The sequence below is a fragment of the Lissotriton vulgaris genome, unplaced genomic scaffold, assembly GCF_964263255.1.
Source record: "Lissotriton vulgaris unplaced genomic scaffold, aLisVul1.2 SCAFFOLD_3893, whole genome shotgun sequence".
Classification (NCBI taxonomy): Eukaryota; Metazoa; Chordata; class Amphibia; order Caudata; family Salamandridae; genus Lissotriton; species Lissotriton vulgaris.
This window is the reverse complement of record NW_028253768.1, coordinates 46,682-70,270: the sequence shown is the minus strand read 5'-3', so window position 1 is coordinate 70,270 and position 23,589 is coordinate 46,682. Positions and strand designations below refer to the sequence as shown.

Sequence of the window (23,589 nt, the reverse complement as noted above, 5' to 3'; positions counted from 1 at the left end):
TTGTTGTTTTAGCTTTCAACCCAGAAGAGCTTCGTGATTTATTTGAGAAATAATATGTTATTGCTCTGATATCAGTTTTGCTCGGTACACTGTCTGCACAGTGAGTGCTGAAGGTTCCAAGGATAACTCGACACAGTGTTGTTGTGAGGTCTGATCTTCGCACCTCCATAGACATAACACACATGTTGCTGCCAAAATCTGGCTCTAGCGGGTTTTATATTGTTGTGCTGAACAAACACATAACACACTTGATGGTGCTTCGCATGCAGAGAGCTGGTGGAAGAAGATGTGATCCTATGCCACTGAGATTTTGAGGTATGGGCCCGCCCTGCTAAAACCCAAATGAGACCTTCATAGATATAAAATACTATGCTAAATGGGGAGGGTGTGAATTAGGGGTTGTTAATTCCTATTCATTTCAGCATCTTAGTATGCTGTCACCATTCGCCTTTTATGGACTAGTAACTATGCTGATAACTTTGTTGCTTATAATATGTTTGCTAGTATTGTACAAGATACTGCGTTGGAGAACCATGCATTAGTAAATAAATATTTCAAACATGCACGTGTTCTCTTTTACTCCACGTTCTGGTTTGTAATGATTATATAACGAAAGAGTGTTCATGTGTTCCACAATACCTGAGGTAACCTAAGTTCATGTTCTGGTCTGTCTAAGCATTGGGAGTTTGTTATGACCAATGAGACACTGTAGCTAGCTCGGTAAGGGGATTTTGGGTACTGAGGTGAGTTTTGGGCCATTCTAATTCACCGAGGTTCCAGGTCTCTATGCACAGTTCTGTAGGAGAATTGAATTCCCGCTACAGGCCTGTGCAGGCCCCTACCCATTTAAAAATAATAAAAAGATTGACCATGCCCCTGGGAATGGGTCCCTGGGGCTATATCAGCCTCAGGAGGGGGGCCGCTTGCACACCCCTCCAAAATGTTTTAAAAAGTAAAAATAGAGGGCATTCGCTGCCCGGGGGATGGAGTCCCTGGGCCATAAACTAGACCAGGGAAAGGGGCCCACACAGCCCACCTTCTTTTAAAACAGTTTTAAAAAAAGAAAAAAAGGCTGGGTCCTGGGCAATGGGGTCCCTAGGGCTGAAATCGGCCTGGGAGGGGGGAGGTCACACATGCACAGCCCACCCTCCCCTTTAAATCAATGCTATAAACAATAGGCATAGCCCCAGAGATGAGGAAAGGGGGGCACACAGCCCACTTTCCTAAAAAGAAATGGCAACTCACTGGAGGTACCAACCCCATGATTGCAGGGTGGTGTAGAAAGGAACCATGGCCTCTGACCACCTCTCAGCAATCTAGCTGTGTGGGGCTTACTAGAGGAAATAGGAGGGCTAGTTGGCACCTAGGGACCCCCAAGAGGCACGGGGCCTTCACCCCCAGCCAAGAGTATACTAGTAGGTGCATTGGCAAAGAGGTGGAAAAAGCGGGCATGGCCTGAGACCACCTCTCATTAATCTTTCTGCACCTCTTTTCCCTTGTTCTTCACCTCTCTTGCTTCTTTCTGCACTTCTCTTGCCTCTTTCTGCACTCCTCTTACCTCTTTATGCATCTCTGTTCGTACTGTCTGTACTTCTCTTGCTTTCTTCTGCACCTCTCCTGCTTATTTCTGCACCCCTCTTCCCTCTTGCTGTACCTCTCTTGTCACTTTCTGCAGTTCTCTTGCGTCCTTCTGCACTTCTGTTGCCTCTCTCTGTACCTCTGTTGCTTCTTTCTGCACCTCTATTTTTTGTTTCTGCACCGCTCTTGCCTCTTTATGCACCCCTCTTCCCTTTTTATGAACCTCCCTTGCCTCTTTCTGCACCTCTCTTGCTTCCTTACGCATTTCTGTTGCCTCTTTCTGCACCTCTCTTGCCTCTATCTGCAGTACTCTTTCCTCTTAATGCACCTCTTTTGCTTCTTTCTGCACCATTGCCTGCCACTTTCTGTACCCTTCTTGCCTCTTTCTGCACCTATGTTGCTTCTTTCTGCACCTCTCTTGCTTCTTTCTGTATCCCTCTTCCTTCTATCTATACCTTTCCTGCCTCTTTATGCACCTCTATTGCCTCTTTCTGCACTTCTCTTGCTTCTTTCTACAATTCTGTTGCTTCTTTCTGCACTTCTCTTACTTCTGTCTGTGCATCTCTTGCCTCTTGCAGAACCTCTGTTCCTCTTTATGAATCCCTCTTGCTTCTTTCTGCACTTCCCTTGCCTCTTTCTGCACCTCTATTGTTCTCTTTATGCACTTCTCTTGCTGCATCTCTGTTACTTCTTTCTGCATGTCTTTTTTTGTCTTCCTTTTGCTTATTTCTCCACCTCTGTTGCTTCTTTCTGCACTTCTCTTGCTTCTTTCTGTACCTCTCTTGCTACTTTCTGTACCAATTATACTTCTTTCTGTACCCCTTTCTCCCCTTTCTCCCTTTTCTGCATCTCTCTTGCCTCTTTCCTTAGTTCTCTTGCCTGTTTCTACACTTCCATTGCCTCTTTCTGTAACCATCTTGCCCTCATCTCCTAGTGCAATACTCCTCTATTTGTTTCTAAGTTCTTCTGTCTCAGCCTACCAAAACATTGGGGAAAAATTGATGGCATGGCCATATGTTATGGGACAAGTGGTGCATATTGCTTCCACAATAGATTTATGCCTGCTCAAATTTGACATTCATTAAATTTCAGTTTCAACTACAATGATTGACTAATCTTAAGCTGCATCAGTGAATACCCAACTCCCCACTATTCTATAGATAAACCTCCACTGTACCTACCTGGCCTTTTCCCTGCATCTTACCCTGCTCCAGCAGACTAAGGGCCAGATTTCTATAGTTTGGCAGAGGAAGCTACTCCATCACAAATGTAACGTATAGCCTGTCCACAAATGTAAATACAGCAGATGGAATATCTGTAACATTTGTAATGGAGTAACCCTTCTGCCAAACTCTAGTCTAAATCAGTCCCTAAATCAAGTTTCCTTCCATTACTGCCAAATTAATGTATTTAATTTAAATATTTTTTGTTTTAGGGTGAGGTCACAAAGTAAAGTGGGATTAAGTGTCTGTGATGTCATGTTTTGCGGAAGGAATACTCTGAGACCAAAGTGGCACATGTAAATAAAATCTATATATCCTATTCCCTTTCACTACACTGCTGTGCATTATTTTTCCCACCATCTACTTACGGCAGACAGGATATCTATTATCCGCATTTTATATATGAAGGGCCTGATTCACGGAGGTAAACTTAGATGTTTGGCCTTAAACGTAGACCAAAAAAGACCCTAAATTATGTGCGGTTTAGGACCCACACAATTTGCAGAAAAACAATGTCCTGGGTACGTTAACTCAGTAAATGCTCTGTTAGCCAAATTCTCCTGCATTCAACAGTGTTTAGCAGATATGATGGACACAATTGTTCTTCAAATTATTTAATCTTTATGAACACAACCAGCCAACACGTGTTTAGTCTCACTGGGAAGTATTCTGTGACTTCTTCAGGGCTGGGAAGGATACAAAAGGGTAATATAAACATATTTTATATGCAAAAAGCAAAGCTCCACTGGGGGAGGCCCCCAAGGAAAGTGGAGGTAAGAGAACACCATTAAGTTGTGGAAACACTATAAGGAAGTGTTAAGACATAGAAATGGTGACATCACACGAAAAAAACACACAGATCCGATGATAAAAAGGTGGCTAAGTGGCATGCTATATGTTCATGCTGTTGGATAGATTATTAATTACACATATGCAATTTGCTCCATGAAAATGCTTAGGTGGTGTGTTGTGAGCTGAGTCTATATAGTACTGTAGAAGTGCATTTTAGCTGAGTAAACGGGTTTAAATGAAACAAAGAATTAAGATTACTCCGTAATATTTTGACAAGCGATTATGCTGAGTATGCTTATACACAGAGGTTTAAGTGCTAATGGCACATGCTTATTATCTCATTATTGGAAGGTGTTCAAAAGGATTCTTGTTATATTTGAGGTTTGAACATGAAATTAAAGCAGTGGTCAAATTGCCCTTAAATGTCATTACGCAAAATTTCCTTGAAAATTGTTATCCATATAAAGTAGTTAAATTCCAAGCGAATCATACTAAAATAAGGCTGAAGAGAAACATTGAAAATGAAGCTCACAAAATCCATCAACATCTTTGCTTCAAGACTAAGGATATACACAATTATAGTGCGCGTTAAGTATAAAGTTGCGTGCTTTAAAATAACAGGAAACAAAACAAACAGTCAAAGATGATATATATCTCAGCTACCTGCCAGAAAAGCATTGATATCAGGAGAGATCTAATGGGTAAAAATGACCGTAAAAGAGGAGTCAAAGGAGGATAAATCATAAGAAAGAAGAATGAGAAAGAACGAAGAAAGTAGAAAAAAGTAAAACCTCACCACTCCGCCAGTGATAATTCCAACCTGGTTGGTCTGGTGGGGATAGGATCATTGGATAAAATCTCTTGGTAGTGTGTATTCAAGAAAAAAAGTTCCTGAAAGGTCAAATGGGCCAGATTTAAAAAGATAAACGTATAAGGGGTCACAAAGTGGAAGGGTGCGCCCAGAGATCTCACCGGAGTGCCGTAGACCTCCAAGCTGAAAAGCAGAATGGACCAGAAAAAAGGGTCCGCTTGTAGGGTAAGTGTGAGAAGTTGGCCTGATATGTGGTGTTTCCAATTCTGGAACCACCTTGTATCAGTCCAAACAATCCCTTATGGTGTCTGGTTGTAAGTCAACCTTGTTAGACAAGCTATCATAGGGGTAGCATGGACTAAGCAGCCTTAAAGGCTTAACTTAAGAGGTTGTGTTAAGCGAGCTGCTTTACCACATACAATCCTGTAATACCAAATGAAAGGACACCACACAAGTATATATTATAAAAATATATGTGTTTATTTCTAAATTAATCCCCAGTACTCTTTATGAGCAAAGGGGCACAAGCGTTAAATCAAAAGCACAGTATAACATATAAAGTTACACAATTATGGATGAGGGCGGGTGGCCACTCAAACCATATATTAAAAAAGTGGTATAAGAGATACCAATCGAACTGTGGTTAGACCTAGGGCCTAGAGAATCGCTGGGAGCAGTCAGGACTAGCAATGCTGAAGTCGGGAGAAGCCCGCAGGACTCGGGTGCAGCACCTAAAGTGCCGCTTGCACCAATGCAATGTCAATGGTGCATAAAAGTTACACAAAGTAAGTTTAAAGATACTTCCGCTGAACCTAGAGGAACAAAACTTAAGAAACAGACCCTAGAGGTGTGTACCAACGTGGGCACACCGGCGTTGCAATGTTACCTCACCCACAGGAAGTGGGTGCACAGGGTCGAAGTGGCGTCGGGTTTTGACACGCAGGCTCTTGGTGCTTGGAGCTGAAGAAGCTGCAGGCGATGGGAAGCAGAAGTGTCCGGTGTGATCCAAGGGTGGATCAAAGTCGAGATGAATCTGATAACAGAGGGGACAGAGTCTGGGTCACTCAGCAGTGACCAGGGTGGAACCAGGACGGAACCAGGCAATGTTGGGCGCAATCAGATGGTTGTTGAGAGGCTTCTCTCTGCTGTCATGTGGGCTCTGGGGCATCTGCGAAGTCCAGGAGCAGGTCATAATCTGTCCCATGGAGGCTCTCGCCGTCAGCACTGTCAGCTTCAAGATTGCAGCAAACAGCACTTGGCAAAAGCAATCCACGCGGAACCAGGAGATTGCTTCTCACTCAGACCAGGAGGGTCAGAGTGGGAGCTCCTTTTCACAGGAGCTGGTGCAGATCTGGAGCAACCAGAAAAGCAAGTCGGTTTTGGGTTTTTGTTGGCACAGGGGCCACAAGCCAGCTGGCAAGTGACCGGGCCAATGCGTTGAGCCAACACAAGCAGAAGGGCGCCACGCAGCACTCGTCAAGTGTGGAGGGGGTAGCTTTGGTGCAAGTATAGCTCAGGGTTGGGGCTTCTCAAACCCCAGTGTACAGCTTCGAGGGTCACTCGTGGGCTGCACGGTCAGCGTCTCGTGGCCTTTTCAAGATGGCGTGGCCCACGCTTCCGGTCGCGTCCATGGGCCTCAGCTCTGCAGGGACTGTGGATCGAGCTGGAGGAAGGCAGGCAAGCTTGATCTCGTCGATCTCTGTCGCTTGAGTTCCGGCGGGAACTGCAACAAAGCAAGGATCTAGGTGATGGATGGTACCTGTTTGCACAGGGTGGTCACTCTTCGACCACAAGGAAGATTCTTCAGTCTTCTACGTTGAGTAGGATGTCGAAGGGTCCAGAGTTTCGTTTCTTATGTTTCTTCAGGATAATCTGAGTTGCATTGGCACTGCTCCCACTCTTATTCGAATCTGGTGGGCTGGACATCCTGCTAGGTCCCCTCCTATGGGTGGGACCCAGGAAGGGGGTGGATACAGCCCTTTCCTTTGATCAAGGCCGCGCTGGGACTGGGGCTGGTGTGCCCCAGAACCGGTTTGGCCGGATTATGCAAGGGGCAGCCTTGTGCTCCCCAGGCAGTGTCTGGTTTCTTTGAAACCTCCCTGCTACACTCCACTATCTCCTGTCTGGGGTGGTGTAACACCGCCCTGCGACAGGAAACCCTTTATCCAGGCCACAATTTGCTGAGTTTCGGTCAGCAGCAGGAGGCCAGACCCGTGTCTGTGGCAGAGGCATCCATTTTGTGGATCTGAGGCTCTTTTAAAATCAACCGCGTTTCAGTAAAGTAACATGTCTTCTCCCTCTAGAAGGGTGGAATGCTACCCCCGTCACCAGAACTGGCGAGGGGGTAGTATTCCAATTCGTATGACACCTTACACGACATGTATTGATAAAGCCAAACCAAAGTTGCTATATAACCGCGAGGATTATAAGGCACTTAATAGTATATGGTATGGCATTATCCCGGATCAGCTTAGGGAGTTGTTCCCGACAGCTGCAGACAGGCTCAGCTCATGCCAGAGCTCCACATTAAACCACGCACTCTGCCTCCAGGATTGATAAGGCCTTCCATAGGAGTGACTCACAGGTTTATATGTGTCAAGATATAGGTTTAGATATAGGTATACTATATCTAAGCAAGGGGTGATTACACCCACTTGCCCCAGCTGAGTGATCAGCCAGTTGTGTCAATTTAAGAACCAGTCAGGGGTGGCACAAGCTATGCTTCAGCCCCTGATAGGCCTTGGTGGCACCTATGCCCTGAGCACCTATAGTGCATGGTACAGGGGATGACAAGGAGTCCATTTCCAATTGTGGTATGTACCTATAGCACATGTATTACAAATTTAGAGAGAGAACAGCAGGCTGGGGGTCTGATTAGCAGGCCCACAGCCTCAGTAAGTCGAAAACCAGTGAAGCAAAAAGCAAAAATCGGGGTGACCATAGGATAGCAGACCCTACTCTCCTACACAACCCCCCCCCCAAACGCAGGGACATTAAACTCAACCTTGACCAGATAAGTCTTCATGTTCTAAGTGGAAGTACCTGGAGAGACCATCTGCATTACCATGGTCAGTCCCTGGGCGGTGCTCCACTGTAAAGTCCACCCCCTGTAGGGAAATGGATCACCTTAGCAGTTTGGGATGTTCACCCTTCATCTGGTTTAGCCACAAGAGGGGCTTATAGTCTGTCTGAATTAGGAAGTGAGTACCAAACAAGTATAGCCTCAACTTCTTCAGGGCCCAAACCACAGCAAAGGCTTCCCTCTCAATAGCTGACCAACGTTTCTCCCTGGGGGTCAGCCTTCTGCTAATAAAAGCAATGGGCTGGTCTTGACTATCTTGATTAAGTTGTGAAAGCACAGCTCCCACCCCCAACTCAGAAGCATCTGTCTGTACAATGAACTGTTTGGAGTAGTCAGGACTCTTCAGGATAGGTGCAGAGCACACGGCCTTCTTCAGGTCATCAAATGCCTTTTGACAGCTAACTGTCCACTGAACCTTTTTGGGCATCTTCTTTGATGTCAAGTCATTCAATGGTGTCACAATGGACCCATAGTTCTTTACACATTTTCTGTAATACCCAGTCAGGCCCAGGAAGGCTCTGACTTGTGTCTGGGTAGTTGGAGGAGCCCAGTCCTGTATGGTCTGGATCTTGCTCTCCAATGGTTAAGCCTGACCCCCACCTACTAAGTGGCCCAGGTACACAACCTTGCTCTGCCCTATCTGGCACTTGGTAGCCTTGATAGTCAGGCCTGCCTTTTGCAGGGCCTCCAGAACCTTCTTCAGGTGGATCAGGTGATACTCCCAGGTGGAGCTAAAGACAGCAATATCATCTAGATATGCTGTGCAAAAGTCATCCAACCCAGCAAGGACTTGATTCACCAACCTTTGGAAGTTGGCAGTGCATTCTTCAAACCAAAAGGGCATTACCACAAACTGATAATGTCCACTAAGGGTAGAGAATGCTGTTTTGGCTTTTGACTCTTCAGCTAGTCTGATTTGCCAGTAGCCAGCTGTCAAATCAAATGTGCTCAGAAACTTGGCAGAAGCCAATTTATCAATGAGCTCATCTGCTCTTGGAATGGGATGTGCATCTGTCCTAGTGACAGCATTTAGACCTCTGTAGTCCACACAAAACCTCATTTCTCTCTTTCCATCTTTGGTATGAGGTTTTGGCACAAGGACCACTGGGCTGGCCCATGGGCTCTCTGATGGCTCAATCACTCCAAGCTCCAACATCTTTTGCACCTCAGCCTTTATACAATCCCTGACATGGTCAGGTTGCCTGTAGATCTTATTCTTCACAGGCAGACTGTCACCAGTGTCCACCTCATGGGTGCACCAGTTAGTTTGACTGGGTGTGAGTGAAAACATATGTCTGTGGGCCTGCAACACCTGTCTGTAGTCCACCTGTTGCTGCTCAGTGAGGCTGCCTGCCAAGGCTACTCCATCAACTGAACCATCATCAGGGTTCTGGGAAAGCAGGTCTGGGAGAGGGTCACTTTCTTCCTCCTGATACCCATCTGTGGCCATGAGGAGACTCATGTCCTCACTGTCAACAAATGTTTTCAAACGGTTTACATGGAGCACCCTGTGGGGGCTCCTAGGGGTGCCAAAGTCAACCACATAGGTGACTTCTCCCTTTTTCTCAATGATAGGGTAGGGTCCAGTCCATTTGTCCTGGAGTGCTGCTGGGCCCACTGGGTCCAACACCCACACCTTCTGCCCTGGATGGAACTCAACCAGAACAGCCTTTTGGTCATGCCAAGCTTTCTGTAATTCTTGGCTGGCCTCCAGGTTTTTGGATGCTCTCTCCATGTATTCAGCCATCCTGGAGCGGAGACCAAGTACATAGTCCACAATATCTAGCTAAGGCTTTTTGAGAGGTAACTCCCATCCTTCCTTCACCAAACACAGTAGACCCCTCACAGGGTGGCCAAACAAAAGTTCAAAAGGGCTGTAGCCAACCTCCTTCTGTGGGACCTCTCTGTAAGCAAAGAGCAAGCAGGGTAAAAGGCTGTCCCATTTCTGCCTAAGCTTCTCTGGTAGACCTTTTATCATTCCCTTTAGGGTCTTGTTGAACCTTTCAACAAGCCCATTGCACTGTGGATGGTAGGGTGTGGTAAACTTATAGTTTACTCCACACTCTTTCCACATTGCTTTTAAGTATCCAGACATAAAGTTGGTACCTCTGTCTGAAAGAACCTCCTTTGGGAAGTCCACTCTTGAAAAAACAGCAATGAGGGCTTTTGCAACCACAGGTGCTGTGGTGGTCCTCAGTGGAATTGCCTCTGGGTACCTGGTGGCATGATCCACTACCACCAGTGTAAATCTGTGCCCAGGTGCTGTTTGAGGATCCATGGGACCCACAATATCTATTCCAACTCTTTCAAAGGGTACCCCCACCACAGGTAGTGGTATCAGGGGGGCCTTTGTTGTGCCACCTGACTTACCACTGGCTTGGCAAGTGACACAGGTGCGACAAAACTCCTTGACATTTTCTGACATGTGAGGCCAGTGAAAGTGTGGAACAAGCCTGTCCCAAGTCTTATTCTGGCCTAAGTGTCCTGCAAGGGGAATATCATGGGCCAAGGTGAGAAGGAAACCCCTAAACTTCAAAGGTATAACCAACCTCCTGATGGCACCAGGCTTGGGGTCTCTAGCCTCTGAGTAAAGAAGTCCATCATCCCAATAAACTTTATGGGCACCTTGAGCATTCCCTGCAGCCTCAGCAGCAGCTTGCTGTCTGAGGGGTTCAAGTGAAGGGCAATCTCATTGGGCCTGCCCCAGGTCTGCCCTTGAGGGCCCCCCTGTCCCCAGAAACTCAACCTCATCAGGTTCAAGCTCCTCAGAGACAGTCTCCTCTTGGACTGCAGAATCAGTTTCCTGTGAAACTTGATCCTCAACCTGGGGCAAGTGGGAAGGCACAGCCTTAACCCTCTTGCTCCTTCTCTTGGGTTGTGGTTGGTCTAATGTTTCAAGATCCACCACTGGTTCAGGAAGGCACTTCTTAGCCTGAGACCTTGTCACTGCAAGGACATGAGCTGAAATCCCTAGCATTTCTGCATGAGTCCTGTACTCCACTTCTGACCAAACTGAGCTTTCAAGATCATTGCCTAACAGACAGTCTACTGGGAGGTCTGCACTCACAACAACTTTCTTTAGGCCATTTACCCCTCCCCAGGAGAAGTTCACAACAGCCACACTATGTGAAGTAGTGGAGATGCTTGCATTGGTCACTAGGTAACTTTCACCTAGTACAATCTGACCAGGGCCCACAAAGTCTGGTATCACCATAGTGACACTGGCACAAATGTCCCTGTAGGCCTGAGCCAGTTTCTCATTGATTAAGGGAGTCTGCCTATATTTGCCAAGGTTACTGGGGCTCACTGCAGTGGTCAAAGATAAGTCCACATCATATAGGAGAACTGCCTGTGTGGGGATTCTGACTAGGCCAGATTCCACCTCAGTACCCAAGGTTAACCCTACTAACCCCTTAGGTTGTGCACTACTACTGCTGACTGCACTAGGGGGGGCAGGTGCTTTAGGAGCTGCAGTGGTAGGAACTGGATTGTTCTTAGTGCATTCACTGCCCCATTGTGAAACTGATTTGCAGGTATTACACCAAGGTTTCTTTGGGCCATCATTCTTCTTTTTCTTTTTGTCATTTTGGGAACCACCCTCCTTATTACTAGTTTGGGGGCCTGAAGCCTTCTGGTCCTTTTCTTTATCTTTCTGATTCCCACCCATATGGTCTGTTTTCTTCTGGTCACCATGGTTCTGGGGTTTCTGCTTAATCATAGTTCTGACCCATTTGTCCGCCTTCTTTCCCAATTCTTGGGGAGAGGTCAGATCAGAGTCAATAAGGTATTGATGCAACAGCTGGTTCTGACAGTTATTAAGGATCTGCTCTCTCATTATAAGATTGTACAATCCTGTATAGTCTGTAACTTTACTTCCCAGCAACCAACCCTCCAGAGCCTTAGTGGCACAATCAACAAAATCAGTCCAGCCCTGAGTCTGTGCTTTTTGGGTGTCTCTGAACAACAACCTGTATTGATCAGTGGTTAGGCCAAACCCTTCAATAAGAGCACTCTTCAGGACAGAGTAGTTTGTGGCATCCTCAGGTCTAACTGTGAGGAGCCTATCCCTCCCTTTCTCAGAAAAGGAGTACCATAAAATTGCTGCCCACTGATCCTCAGGAACCTGCTGTACCATGCAGGCTCTCTCAAGAGCAGTCATCCATTTGTGGATGTCATCCCCTTCCTTGTAGGGGGGCACAATTTTTGTCAGGTTTCTATTATCATAGCTCCTGTCTTTATCTTTAGGAATTTTGCTGCCACCAGAGGCATCTAAGCCACACAATTTTCTTTCTCTTGCTAAAGCAAGTTTAGCTTGAGCCAAGGCTATCTCTTCCCTCTCTATCTGGAGTTGGACAGCCCTCATCCTGGCCCTATGCTCTTTCCTCTGGGGGGAAGTCATTCCCCTTTGAGATTCTCTTGAGACACTAGAAACATGAGAGTCCCCTGATGGAGATCTCACCCTCCTGTTGCCTGGGAGAATAAAGTTATGGGATCTGGGGGGTGCTGGCCCTCTCCACTCCCATGTAGGTCTAGATTGGTCTGGTTAAGCCTGCCAATCTGTACCTGGGTCACCCTCTGATCCTGATTCTCAGGCTCCTCTATCTCTGAGCCTTCTTCCTCCTCTTCCTCCTCTTCCTCTTCTTCTGGGAGATTCTCATTCTCAGGGGAGTTCACCCCCTCTCCTGAATCTAAGGGAGCCTGACTCACCTTATCTAAGTCATCCTTTTCCAGGATAGCTATCAGGGAAGGAATGGTAGGGCCTTTGCCCTTCTTTAGCCCCCTTGCTTTGCACAAGGCACCCAAGTCTTTGTGGCTAAGGTTGTCATATCTGGAAGTTGCCTTGGTAGGGTCAACTGCTACAGGAGCAGAGCCTGAGGCTCCACCTGTGTCAGACATGACTGCTAGTGAGGTGTAAGTGGTGCACTTACCTACACTAAGTGTTTTCCTACTGTACCTTGCTAGTGAGTTGTAGTCAGGGTGTGCTAATCCCTTTAAACTACAACTACTAAGTTCAGTAGAACTTAATATGCTAAGCTTTTGATTTATATGTACCTAAGGTACTTGATGTGATCTTTCAATTTGATATAAAGATTGCAATGGTAAAACAACAGCAAGCTCAAATCCGCACCGCTGCGCACCAATGTGAGAAGTTGGCCTGATATGTGGTGTTTCCAATTCTGGAACCACCTTGTATCAGTCCAAACAATCCCTTATGATGTCTGGTTGTAAGTCAACCTTGTTAGACAAGCTATCCTAGGGGTAGCATGGACTAAGCAGCCTTAAAGGCTTAACTTAAGAGGTTGTGTTAAGCGAGCTGCTTTACCACATACAATCCTGTAATACCAAATGAAAGGACACCACACAAGTATATATTATAAAAATATATGTGTTTATTTCTAAATTAATCCCCAGTACTCTTTATGAGCAAAGGGGCACAAGCGTTAAATCAAAAGCACAGTATAACATATAAAGTTGCACAATTATGGATGAGGGCGGGTGGCCACTCAAACCATATATTAAAAAAAGTGGTATAAGAGATACCAATCGAACTGTGGTTAGACCTAGGGCCTATAGAATCGCTGGGAGCAGTCAGGACTAGCAATACTGAAGTCGGGAGAAGCCCGCAGGACTCGGGTGCAGCACCTAAAGTGCCGCTTGCACCAATGCAATGTCAATGGTGCATAAAAGTTACACAAAGTTAGTTTAAAGATACTTCCGCTGAACCTAGAGGAACAAAACTTAAGACACAGACCCTAGAGGTGTGTACCAACGTGGGCACACCGGCGTTGCAATGTTACCTCACCCACAGGAAGTGGGTGCACAGGGTCGAAGTGGCGTCGGGTTTTGACACGCAGGCTCTTGGTGCTTGGAGCTGAAGAAGCTGCAGGCGATGGGAAGCAGAAGTGTCCGGTGTGATCCAAGGGTGGATCGAAGTCGAGATGAATCTGATAACAGAGGGGACAGAGTCTGGGTCACTCAGCAGTGACCAGGGTGGAACCAGGACGGAACCAGGCAATGTTGGGCGCAATCAGATGGTTGTTGAGAGGCTTCTCTCCGCTGTCACGTGGGCTCTGGGGCATCTGCGAAGTCCAGGAGCAGGTCATAATCTGTCCCATGGAGGCTCTCGCCGTCAGCACTGTCGGCTTCAAGATTGCAGCAAACAGCACTTGGCAAAAGCAATCCACGCGGAACCAGGAGATTGCTTCTCACTCAGACCAGGAGGGTCAGAGTGGGGGCTCCTTTTTACAGGAGCTGGTGCAGATCTGGAGCAACCAGAAAAGCAAGTCGGTTTTGGGTTTTTGTTGGCACAGGGGCCACAAGCCAGCTGGCAAGTGACCGGGCCAATGCGTTGAGCCAACACAAGCAGAAGGGCCCCACGCAGCACTCGTCGAGTGTGGAGGGGGTAGCTTTGGTGCAAGTGTAGCGCAAGGTTGGGGCTTCTCAAACCCCAGTGTACAGCTTCGAGGGTCACTCGTGGGCTGCACGGTCAGCGTTTCGTGGCCTTTTCAAGATGGCGTGGCCCACACTTCCGGTCGCGTCCATGGGTCTCAGCTCTGCAAGGACTGTGGATCGAGCTGGAGGAAGGCAGGCAAGCTTGATCTCGTCGATCTCTGTCGCTTGAGTTCCGGCGGGAACTGCAACAAAGCAAGGGTCTAGGTGCTGGATGGTACCTGTTTGCACAGGGTGGTCACTCCTTGACCACAAGGGAGATTCTTCAGTCTTCTACGTTGAGTAGGATGTCGAAGGGTCCAGAGTTTTGTTTCTTATTTTTCTTCAGGATAATCTGAGTTGCATTGGCACTGCTCCCACTCTTATTCGAATCTGGTGGGCTGGACATCCTGCTAGGTCCCCTCCTATGGGTGGGACCCAGGAAGGGGGTGGATACACCCCTTTCCTTTGATCAAGGCCGCGCTGGGACTGGGGCTGGTGTGCCCCAGAACCGGTTTGGCCGGATTATGCAAGGGGCAGCCTTGTGCTCCCCAGGCAGTGTCTGGTTTCTTTGAAACCTCCCTGCTACAATCCACTATCTCCTGTCTGGGGTGGTGTAACACCGCCCTGCGACAGGAAACCCTTTGTCCAGGCCACCATTTGCTGAGTTTCGGTCAGCAGCAGGAGGCCAGACCCGTGTCTGTGGCAAAGGCATCCATTTTGTGGATCTGAGGCTCTTTTAAAATCAACCGCGTTTCAGTAAAGTAACATGTCTTCTCCCTCTAGAAGGGTGGAATGCTACCCCCGTCACCAGAACTGGCGAGGGGGTAGTATTCCAATTCTTATGACACCTTACACGACATGTATTGATAAAGCCAAACCAAAGTTGCTATATAACCGCGAGGATTATAAGGCACTTAATAGTATATGGTATGGCATTATCCCGGATCAGCTTAGGGAGTTGTTCCCGACAGCTGCAGACAGGCTCAGCTCATGCCAGAGCTCCACATTAAACCACGCACTCTGCCTCCAGGATTGATAAGGCCTTCCATAGGAGTGACTCACAGGTTTATATGTGTCCAGATATAGGTTTATGTTATGTTATGTTATGTTATGTTACATACATTTGTAATGCGCACTGCTGCCCCAGCTAAGGGGCGTCCAGGCGCATGGCAGGTAAAAATGCAACACCACAGGAAACAGAACAGAAGGGAGAAAAGTGAATTTATTAAAACAAAACGGTTTTCAAGGCTTTACGAAAGACTAGCAGATCATCTAACAGTCGCAACTCTACAGGAAGGGAGTTCCAGAGCTCGGCTGCTCTGACCCGGAAGGAACGGCCGCCAACCCGACACAGCCTGTATCGGGGAACCACAGTAAGTGCATGACCCAAGGATCTCAGGGGCCGAGTAGGCACATACCATGACAGAAGGTCCGCAAGAATGGGGGGACCTGCTCCCTTCAAAATCTTGAACGCCATACACAGCACTTTAAACTGAATTCTGGCCTTGATAGGCAACCAGTGCAGTGATCTCAAAGTGCTGGAGGCAGAGCAAGTACGGGGAAGGCCAACAATGGCTCTCGCCCCAGCGTTCTGAACGCGTTGGAGGCGGGTAACCTCAGCCACGTTGGACCCTACCAGAAGAGAGCTGGCATAGTCCAGGCGGGATAACACAGTAGCCTGGACTATCAGCTGCCTGGTGCGATGGTCAAAGAACTTCAAAACCGGGCGAAGCGACCGTATGATACCAAAGCAACAGGCCGCAATTTTCTTCGTATGGCCAACGTAGCTGAGGGAAGGATCCATCCATACTCCTAAGTTCTTTAATTCCGTGACCGGGAGGGGGGCCGGCCCCAGCTCCGTGGACCACCATCTGTCCCCCCAAAGCTCCGATCTCTTGCCTACGATCATGATCTCTGTTTTCTTAGCGTTGAGCTGGAGACAGTTGTTCTTCATCCAGCTCGCCACCGCCCTAAGTCCACTCTGAAACCTGGGGGCATCCCGGTCCGCATCCCCGCTGATCGTAACCGCTAGCTGAGTATCGTCAGCATATGAGACCATAGTCATGCCCCATTGCTTGACGACCTCAGCCAGCGGTCTCATGTAGATATTAAACAACGTGGGACTCAGCGAGGATCCTTGCGGCACCCCCTGTTTCAAAGGATGGAATTGGGACTGGAACGGTGGGACAGCAACGCTAAAGAAACGATCGTCTAGAAAAGACCGGAACCACTGGAGGGCAGGTCCACCCAGCCCAATCTCCTCCAGGCGATGCAACAGGATAGGATGCGAGACAGTATCAAACGCAGCGCTCAAGTCCAATAAGACGAGCGCTGCTGTCTGGCCCGCATCCATCACCGTGCGAAGGTGTTCAGCCATGGAGAGGAGGGCGGTCTCCGTGCTGTGTCCAGCACGGAACCCATTCTGGGTGGGATCCAAGATGTTAGCATGGATAAGGTGAGCCGAAAGAGCTTTGTTGACATGGGCCTCCAACACTTTAGTCGGCCACGGGAGTAAGGAGATGGGCCGATAGTTTTCAGGCTTATCTGGATCCAGAGACGGCTTCTTCAAAATGGGAGAAACCACTGCCCGCTTCCAGCTAGCAGGTACCGTGCCTGATTCCAAAGAGATGTTAATCAGGGAATGAACCACGGCCCGTCCCACAAACGACGGCTCCCTAAAGAGAGTCGCAGTAAGTGGATCAGCGGGGGACCCTGATTTGACCTGCAGAGCCAGAAGGTCAAACCCCTCAGGTGTCAGCGGGGGCAGCACGTGCAGGGTGGAATCACCAAAGATGTTGATCGGGGTCTCAACTGGAGGCTCTGTACAAGGGAACGTCCGATAGATGTTTTGGACCTTTTCCAAAAAGAAACAAGCAAGAGCCTCACAGTGAGTGGTGGAGCCAGTCGTAGTAGTACAGGCGCGCTTTGCCAGGAGATCCTTCATCACTTTAAAGATGGTTTTAGAGGGGTTAGAGCTGTTGCCGAATTCAGTAGCATAGTAAGCTGCCCGAGCTTGGCAAACAGCCCGATGGTAAACTTTGACGGAGGCGAGATAGATAGCCTTTTTCCCGGTATCGTACGCCTTCCGCCAAGCCCTCTCTGCTTGCCTACAACTACCCTTGAGTGAACGTAGGGCGCCATCGTACCACGGGCTGGAGTCCCTGGAGCTGACTTTACAAGCGGTAAGTGGAATAAGGGCGTCAAGCGCCTTGGAAATCCAGGAGCAGAACTTCTCGTAACCTGAGTCCACCAGCAGTGGAAGATCTAAAGGCTCCTCGGCGAGGGCACGGTGTAAGTCCTCCAGCCGTAGTTTACTCCATTGCCGCCTAATAACCAGCTTAGCCGGGGGAACGACAATCATTCCCGGCAAAGGGGTACAGATGGAAACCAAAGAGTGGTCCGTCCAGCCAAGAGGTGTGACGGCGGAGACAGCAGCGTCTGCCAAATTAGTGAAAAAAGGATCTAAGGTATGGCCGCCTGTATGAGTAGGCTGTCGGACCAATTGCACCAGTTGAAGGGCCTCCAGGTCAGCGAGAATACCGCTAACCGAGGGGGAGGTGAGGTTCTCAAAGTGTAAGTTGAGGTCTCCCAAGATCGAAAAATTGGGGCAGCCTACTGCCAAGGAGCTAACCATGTCGGGGAGGGCCGCTCTAAACGCCACATCACTCCCAGGGGGGCGATAAACCACCATCCCCGAGAGTGTGAACTGTGGGGTGACCGAGATTTTAAACACCGCACTTTCACATCCCGCAATGGTCAGACCAGACCAACTACCAGTAAGGCCAGGTCGCAAGGCCAACGCAATACCCCCTCCCCTGGTAGATCGATTAAGGGTAAAAACCAAAAAATCAGAGGGAAAAGCCAAGTTGATAATGGCCGCATCGTCATCCTTCAACCACGTCTCGGTGATGGCTACGATGTCCGGGGCCTCTTCCTGTATCAGGTCAAACACGGCCTGATAATGCAGCACCAGAGACCTGGCGTTCAGGCTGAAGATGCGAAGGGAGTGCTCGGCGAGGTTTCTACTAAGGGAAACCGCCGGATTTTCGTGTGAGCTCAGGGTAGGGGGATCCAAAGACCACCTTCCACACGCACAGTGAAAGGGGCCCGCTAGTGGGTGTATTGGGGGAAGGGTACAACTCACAATTGAGCGTCCTATACCCCGCAGAGTGTATACTATATCTAAGCAAGGGGTGATTACACCCACTTGCCCCAGCTGAGTGATCAGCCAGTTGTGTCAATTTAGGAACCAGCCAGGGGTGGCACAAGCTATGCTTCAGCCCCTGGTAGGCCTTGGTGGCACCTATGCTCTGAGCACCTATAGTGCATGGTACAGGGGATGACAAGGAGTCCATTTCCAATTGTGGTATGTACCTATAGCACATGTATTACAAATTTAGAGAGAGAACAGCAGGCTGGGGGTCTGATTAGCAGGCCCACAGCCTCAGTAAGTCGAAAACCAGTGAAGCAAAAAGCAAAAATTGGGGTGACCATAGGATAGCAGACCCTACTCTCCTACACAACCCCCCACCCCAAACGCAGGGACATTAAACTCAACCTTGACCAGATAAGTCTTCATGTTCTAAGTGGAAGTACCTGGAGAGACCATCGGCATTACCATGGTCAGGCCCTGGGCGGTGCTCCACTGTAAAGTCCATCCCCTGTAGGGAAATGGATCACCTTAGCAGTTTGGGATTTTCACCCTTCATCTGATTTAGCCACAAGAGGGGCTTATGGTCTGTCTGAATTAGGAAGTGAGTACCAAACAAGTATAGCCTCAACTTCTTCAGGGCCCAAACCACAGCAAAGGCCTCCCTCTCAATAGCTGACCAACGTTTCTCCCTGGGGGTCAGCCTTCTGCTAATAAAAGCAATGGGCTGGTCTTGACTATCTTGATTAAGTTGTGAAAGCACAGCTCCCACCCCCAACTCAGAAGCATCTGTCTGTACAATGAACTGTTTGGAGTAGTCAGGACTCTTCAGGATAGGTGCAGAGCACATGGCCTTCTTCAGGTCATCAAATGCCTTTTGACAGCTAACTGTCCACTGAACCTTTTTGGGCATCTTCTTGGATGTTAAGTCATTCAATGGTGTCACAATGGACCCATAGTTCTTTACACATTTTCTGTAATACCCAGTCAGGCCCAGGAAGGCTCTGACTTGTGTCTGGGTAGTTGGAGGAGCCCAGTCCTGTATGGTTTGGATCTTGCTCTCCAATGGTTAAACCTGACCCCCACCTACTACCTTGCTCTGCCCTATCTGGCACTTGGTAGCCTTGATAGTCAGGCCTGCCTTTTGCAGGGCCTCCAGAACCATCTTTAGGTGGATCAGGTGATCCTCCCAGGTGGAGCTAAAGACAGCAATATCATCTAGATATGCTGTGCAAAAGGCATCCAACCCAGCAAGGACTTGATTCACCAACCTTTGGAAGGTGGCAGGTGCATTCTTCAAACCAAAAGGGCATTACCACAAACTGATAATGTCCACTAAGGGTAGAGAATGCTGTTTTGGCTTTTGACTCTTCAGCTAGTCTGATTTGCCAGTAGCCAGCTGTCAAATCAAATGTGCTCAGAAACTTGGCAGAAGCCAATTTATCAATGAGCTCATCTGCTCTTGGAATGGGATGTGCATCTGTCCTAGTGACAGCATTTAGACCTCTGTAGTCCACACAAAACCTCATTTCTCTCTTTCCATCTTTGGTATGAGGTTTTGGCACAAGGACCACTGGGCTGGCCCATGGGCTCTCTGATGGCTCAATCACTCCAAGCTCCAACATCTTTTGCACCTCAGCCTTTATACAATCCCTGACATGTTCAGGTTGCCTGTAGATCTTATTCTTCACAGGCAGACTGTCATCAGTGTCCACCTCATGGGTGCACCAGTTAGTTTGACTGGGTGTGAGTGAAAACATATGTCTGTGGGCCTGCAACACCTGTCTGTAGTCCACCTGTTGCTGCTCAGTGAGGCTGCCTGCCAAGGCTACTCCATCAACTGAACCATCATCAGGGTTCTGGGAAAGCAAGTCTGGGAGAGGGTCACTTTCTTCCTCCTGATACCCATCTGTGGCCATGAGGAGACTCATGTCCTCACTGTCAACAAATGTTTTCAAACAGTTTACATGGAGCACCCTGTGGGGGCTCCTAGGGGTGCCAAAGTCAACCACATAGGTGACTTCTCCCTTTTTCTCAATGATAGGGTAGGGTCCAGTCCATTTGTCCTGGAGTGCTGCTGGGCCCACTGGGTCCAACACCCACACCTTCTGCCCTGGATGGAACTCAACCAGTACAGCCTTTTGGTCATGCCAAGCTTTCTGTAATTCTTGGCTGGCCTCCAGGTTTTTGGATGCTCTCTCCATGTATTCAGCCATCCTGGAGCGGAGACCAAGTACATAGTCCACAATATCTAGCTAAGGCTTTTTAAGAGGTAACTCCCATCCTTCCTTCACCAAACACAGTAGACCCCTCACAGGGTGGCCAAACAAAAGTTCAAAAGGGCTGTAGCCAACCCCCTTCTGTGGGACCTCTCTGTAAGCAAAGAGCAAGCAGGGTAAAAGGATGTCCCATTTCTGCCTAAGCTTCTCTGGTAGACCTTTTATCATTCCCTTTAGGGTCTTGTTGAACCTTTCAACAAGCCCATTGCACTGTGGATGGTAGGGTGTGGTAAACTTATAGTTTACTCCACACTCTTTCCACATTGCTTTTAAGTATCCAGACATAAAGTTGGTACCTCTGTCTGAAAGAACCTCCTTTGGTAAGTCCACTCTTGAGAAAACAGCAATGAGGGCTTTTGCCACCACAGGTGCTGTGGTGGTCCTCAGGGGAATTGTCTCTGGGTACCTGGTGGCATGATCCACTACCACCAGTATAAATCTGTGCCCAGGTGCTGTTTGAGGATCCATGGGACCCACAATATATATTCCAACTCTTTCAAAGGGTACCCCCACCACAGGTAGTGGTATCAGGGGGGCCTTTGTTGTGCCACCTGACTTACCACTAGCTTGGCAAGTGACACAGGTGCGACAAAACTCCTTGACATTTTCTGACATGTGAGGCCAGTGAAAGTGTGGAACAAGCCTGTCCCAAGTCTTATTCTGGCCTAAGTGTCCTGCAAGGGGAATATCATGAGCCAAGGTGAGAAGGAAACCCCTAAACTTCAAAGGTATAACCAACCTCCTGGTGGCACCAGGCTTGGGGTCTCTAGCCTCTGAGTAAAGAAGTCCATCATCCCAATAAACTTTATGGGCACCTTGAGCATTCCCTGCAGCCTCAGCAGCAGCTTGCTGTCTGAGGGGTTCAAGTGATGGGCAATATAATTGGGCCTGCCCCAGGTCTGCCCTTGAGGGCCCCCCTGTCCCCAGAAACTCAACCTCATCAGGTTCAAGCTCCTCAGAGACAGTCTCCTCTTGGACTGCAGAATCAGTTTCCTGTGAAACTTGATCCTCCACCTGGGGCAAGTGGGAAGGCACAGCCTTAACCCTCTTGCTCCTTCTCTTGGGCAGTGGTTGGTCTAATGTTTCAAGATCCACCACTGGTTCAGGAAGGCACTTCTTAGCCTGAGACCTTGTCACTGCAAGGACATGAGCTGAAATCCCTAGCATTTCTGCATGAGTCCTGTACTCCACTTCTGACCAAACTGAGCTTTCAAGATCATTGCCTAACAGACAGTCTACTGGGAGGTCTGCACTCACAACAACTTTCTTTAGGCCATTTACCCCTCCCCAGGAGAAGTTCACAACAGCCACACTATGTGAAGTAGTGGAGATGCTTGCATTGGTCACTAGGTAACTTTCACCTAGTACAATCTGACCAGGGTCCACAAAGTCTGGTGTCACCATAGTGACACTGGCACAAATGTCCCTGTAGGCCTGAGCCAGTTTCTCATTGATTAAGGGAGTCTGCCTATATTTGCCAAGGTTACTGGGGCTCACTGCAGTGGTCAAAGATAAGTCCACATCATATAGGAGAACTGCCTGTGTGGGGATTCTGACTAGGCCAGATTCCACCTCAGTACCCAAGGTTAACCCTACTAACCCCTTAGGTTGTGCATTACTACTGCTGACTGTACTAGGGGGGGCAGGTGCTTTAGGAGCTGCAGTGGTAGGAACTGGATTGTTCTTAGTGCATTCACTGCCCCAGTGTGAAACTGATTTGCAGGTATTACACCAAGGTTTCTTTGGGCCATCATTCTTCTTTTTCTTTTTGTCATTTTGGGATCCACCCTCCTTATTACTAGTTTGGGGGCCTGAAGCCTTCTGGTCCTTTTCTTTATCTTTCTGATTCCCACCCATCTGGTCTGTTTTCTTCTGGTCACCATGGTTCTGGGGTTTCTGCTTAATCCTTGTTCTGACCCATTTGTCCGCCTTCTTTCCCAATTCTTGGGGAGAGGTCAGATCAGAGTCAATAAGGTATTGATGCAACAGCTGGTTCTGACAGTTATTAAGGATCTGCTCTCTCATTATAAGATTGTACAATCCTGTATAGTCTGTAACTTTACTTCCCAGCAACCAACCCTCCAGAGCCTTAGTGGCACAATCAACAAAATCAGTCCAGCCCCGAGTCTGTGCTTTTTGGGTGTCTCTGAACAACAACCTGTATTGCTCAGTGGTTAGGCCAAACCCTTCAATAAGAGCACTCTTCAGGACAGAGTATTTTTTTTGGCATCCTCAGGTCTAACTGTGAGGAGCCTATCCCTCCCTTTCTCTGAAAAGGAGTACCATAAAATTGCTGCCCACTGATCCTCCGGAACCTGCTGTACCATGCAGGCTCTCTCAAGAGCAGTCATCCATTTGTGGATGTCATCCCCTTCCTTGTAGGGGGGCACAATTTTTGTCAGGTTTCTATTATCATAGCTCCTGTCTTTATCTTTAGGAATTTTGCTGCCACCAGTGGCATCTAAGCCACACAATTTTCTTTCTCTTGCTAAAGCAAGTTTAGCTTGAGCCAAGGCTATCTCTTCCCTCTCTATTTGGAGTTGGACAGCCCTCATCCTGGCCCTATGCTCTTTCCTCTGGGGGGAAGTCATTCCCCTTTGAGATTCTCTTGAGACACTAGAAACATGAGAGTCCCCTGATGGATATCTCACCCTCCTGTTGCCTGGGAGAATTAAGTTATGGGATCTGGGGGGTGCTGGCCCTCTCCACTCCCATGTAGGTCTAGATTGGCCTGGTTAAGCCTGCCAATCTGTACCTGGGTCACCCTCTGATCCTGATTCTCAGGCTCCTCTATCTCTGAGCCTTCTTCTTCCTCTTCCTCCTCCTCTTCTTCTTCTGGAAGATTCTCATTCTCAGGGGAGTTCACCCCCTCTCCTGAATCTAAGGGAGCCTGACTCACCTTATCTAAGTCATCCTTTTCCAGGCTAGCTATCAGGGAAGGAATGGTAGGGCCTTTGCCCTTCTTTAGCCCCCTTGCTTTGCACAAGGCACCCAAGTCTTTGTGGCTAAGGTTGTCATATCTGAAAGTTGCCTTGGTAGGGTCAACTGCTACAGGAGCAGAGCCTGAGGCTCCACCTGTGTCAGACATGACTGCTAGTGAGGTGTAAGTGGTGCACTTACCTACACTAAGTGTTTTCCTACTGTACCTTGCTACTGAGTTATAGTCAGGGTGTGCTAATCCCTTTAATCTACAACTACTAAGTTCAGTAGAACTTAATATGCTAAGCTTTTGATTTATATGT

General features: G+C 48.2%; 1 protein-coding gene across 1 annotated transcript in view; it reads right to left on the bottom strand.

Annotated features, from left to right (window-relative positions):
• The window catches only part of LOC147660772 (vomeronasal type-2 receptor 116-like), a 29,149-nt gene extending 11,870 nt beyond the window's left edge, over positions 1–17,279 (bottom strand). Inside the window, exon 1 of the mRNA XM_086951477.1 lies at positions 17,096–17,279. Coding sequence (XP_086807603.1) covers positions 17,096–17,279 — 184 coding nt within the window. The remainder of the gene's footprint in view (positions 1–17,095) is intronic.
• Positions 17,280–23,589: the final 6,310 nt, after the last annotated feature.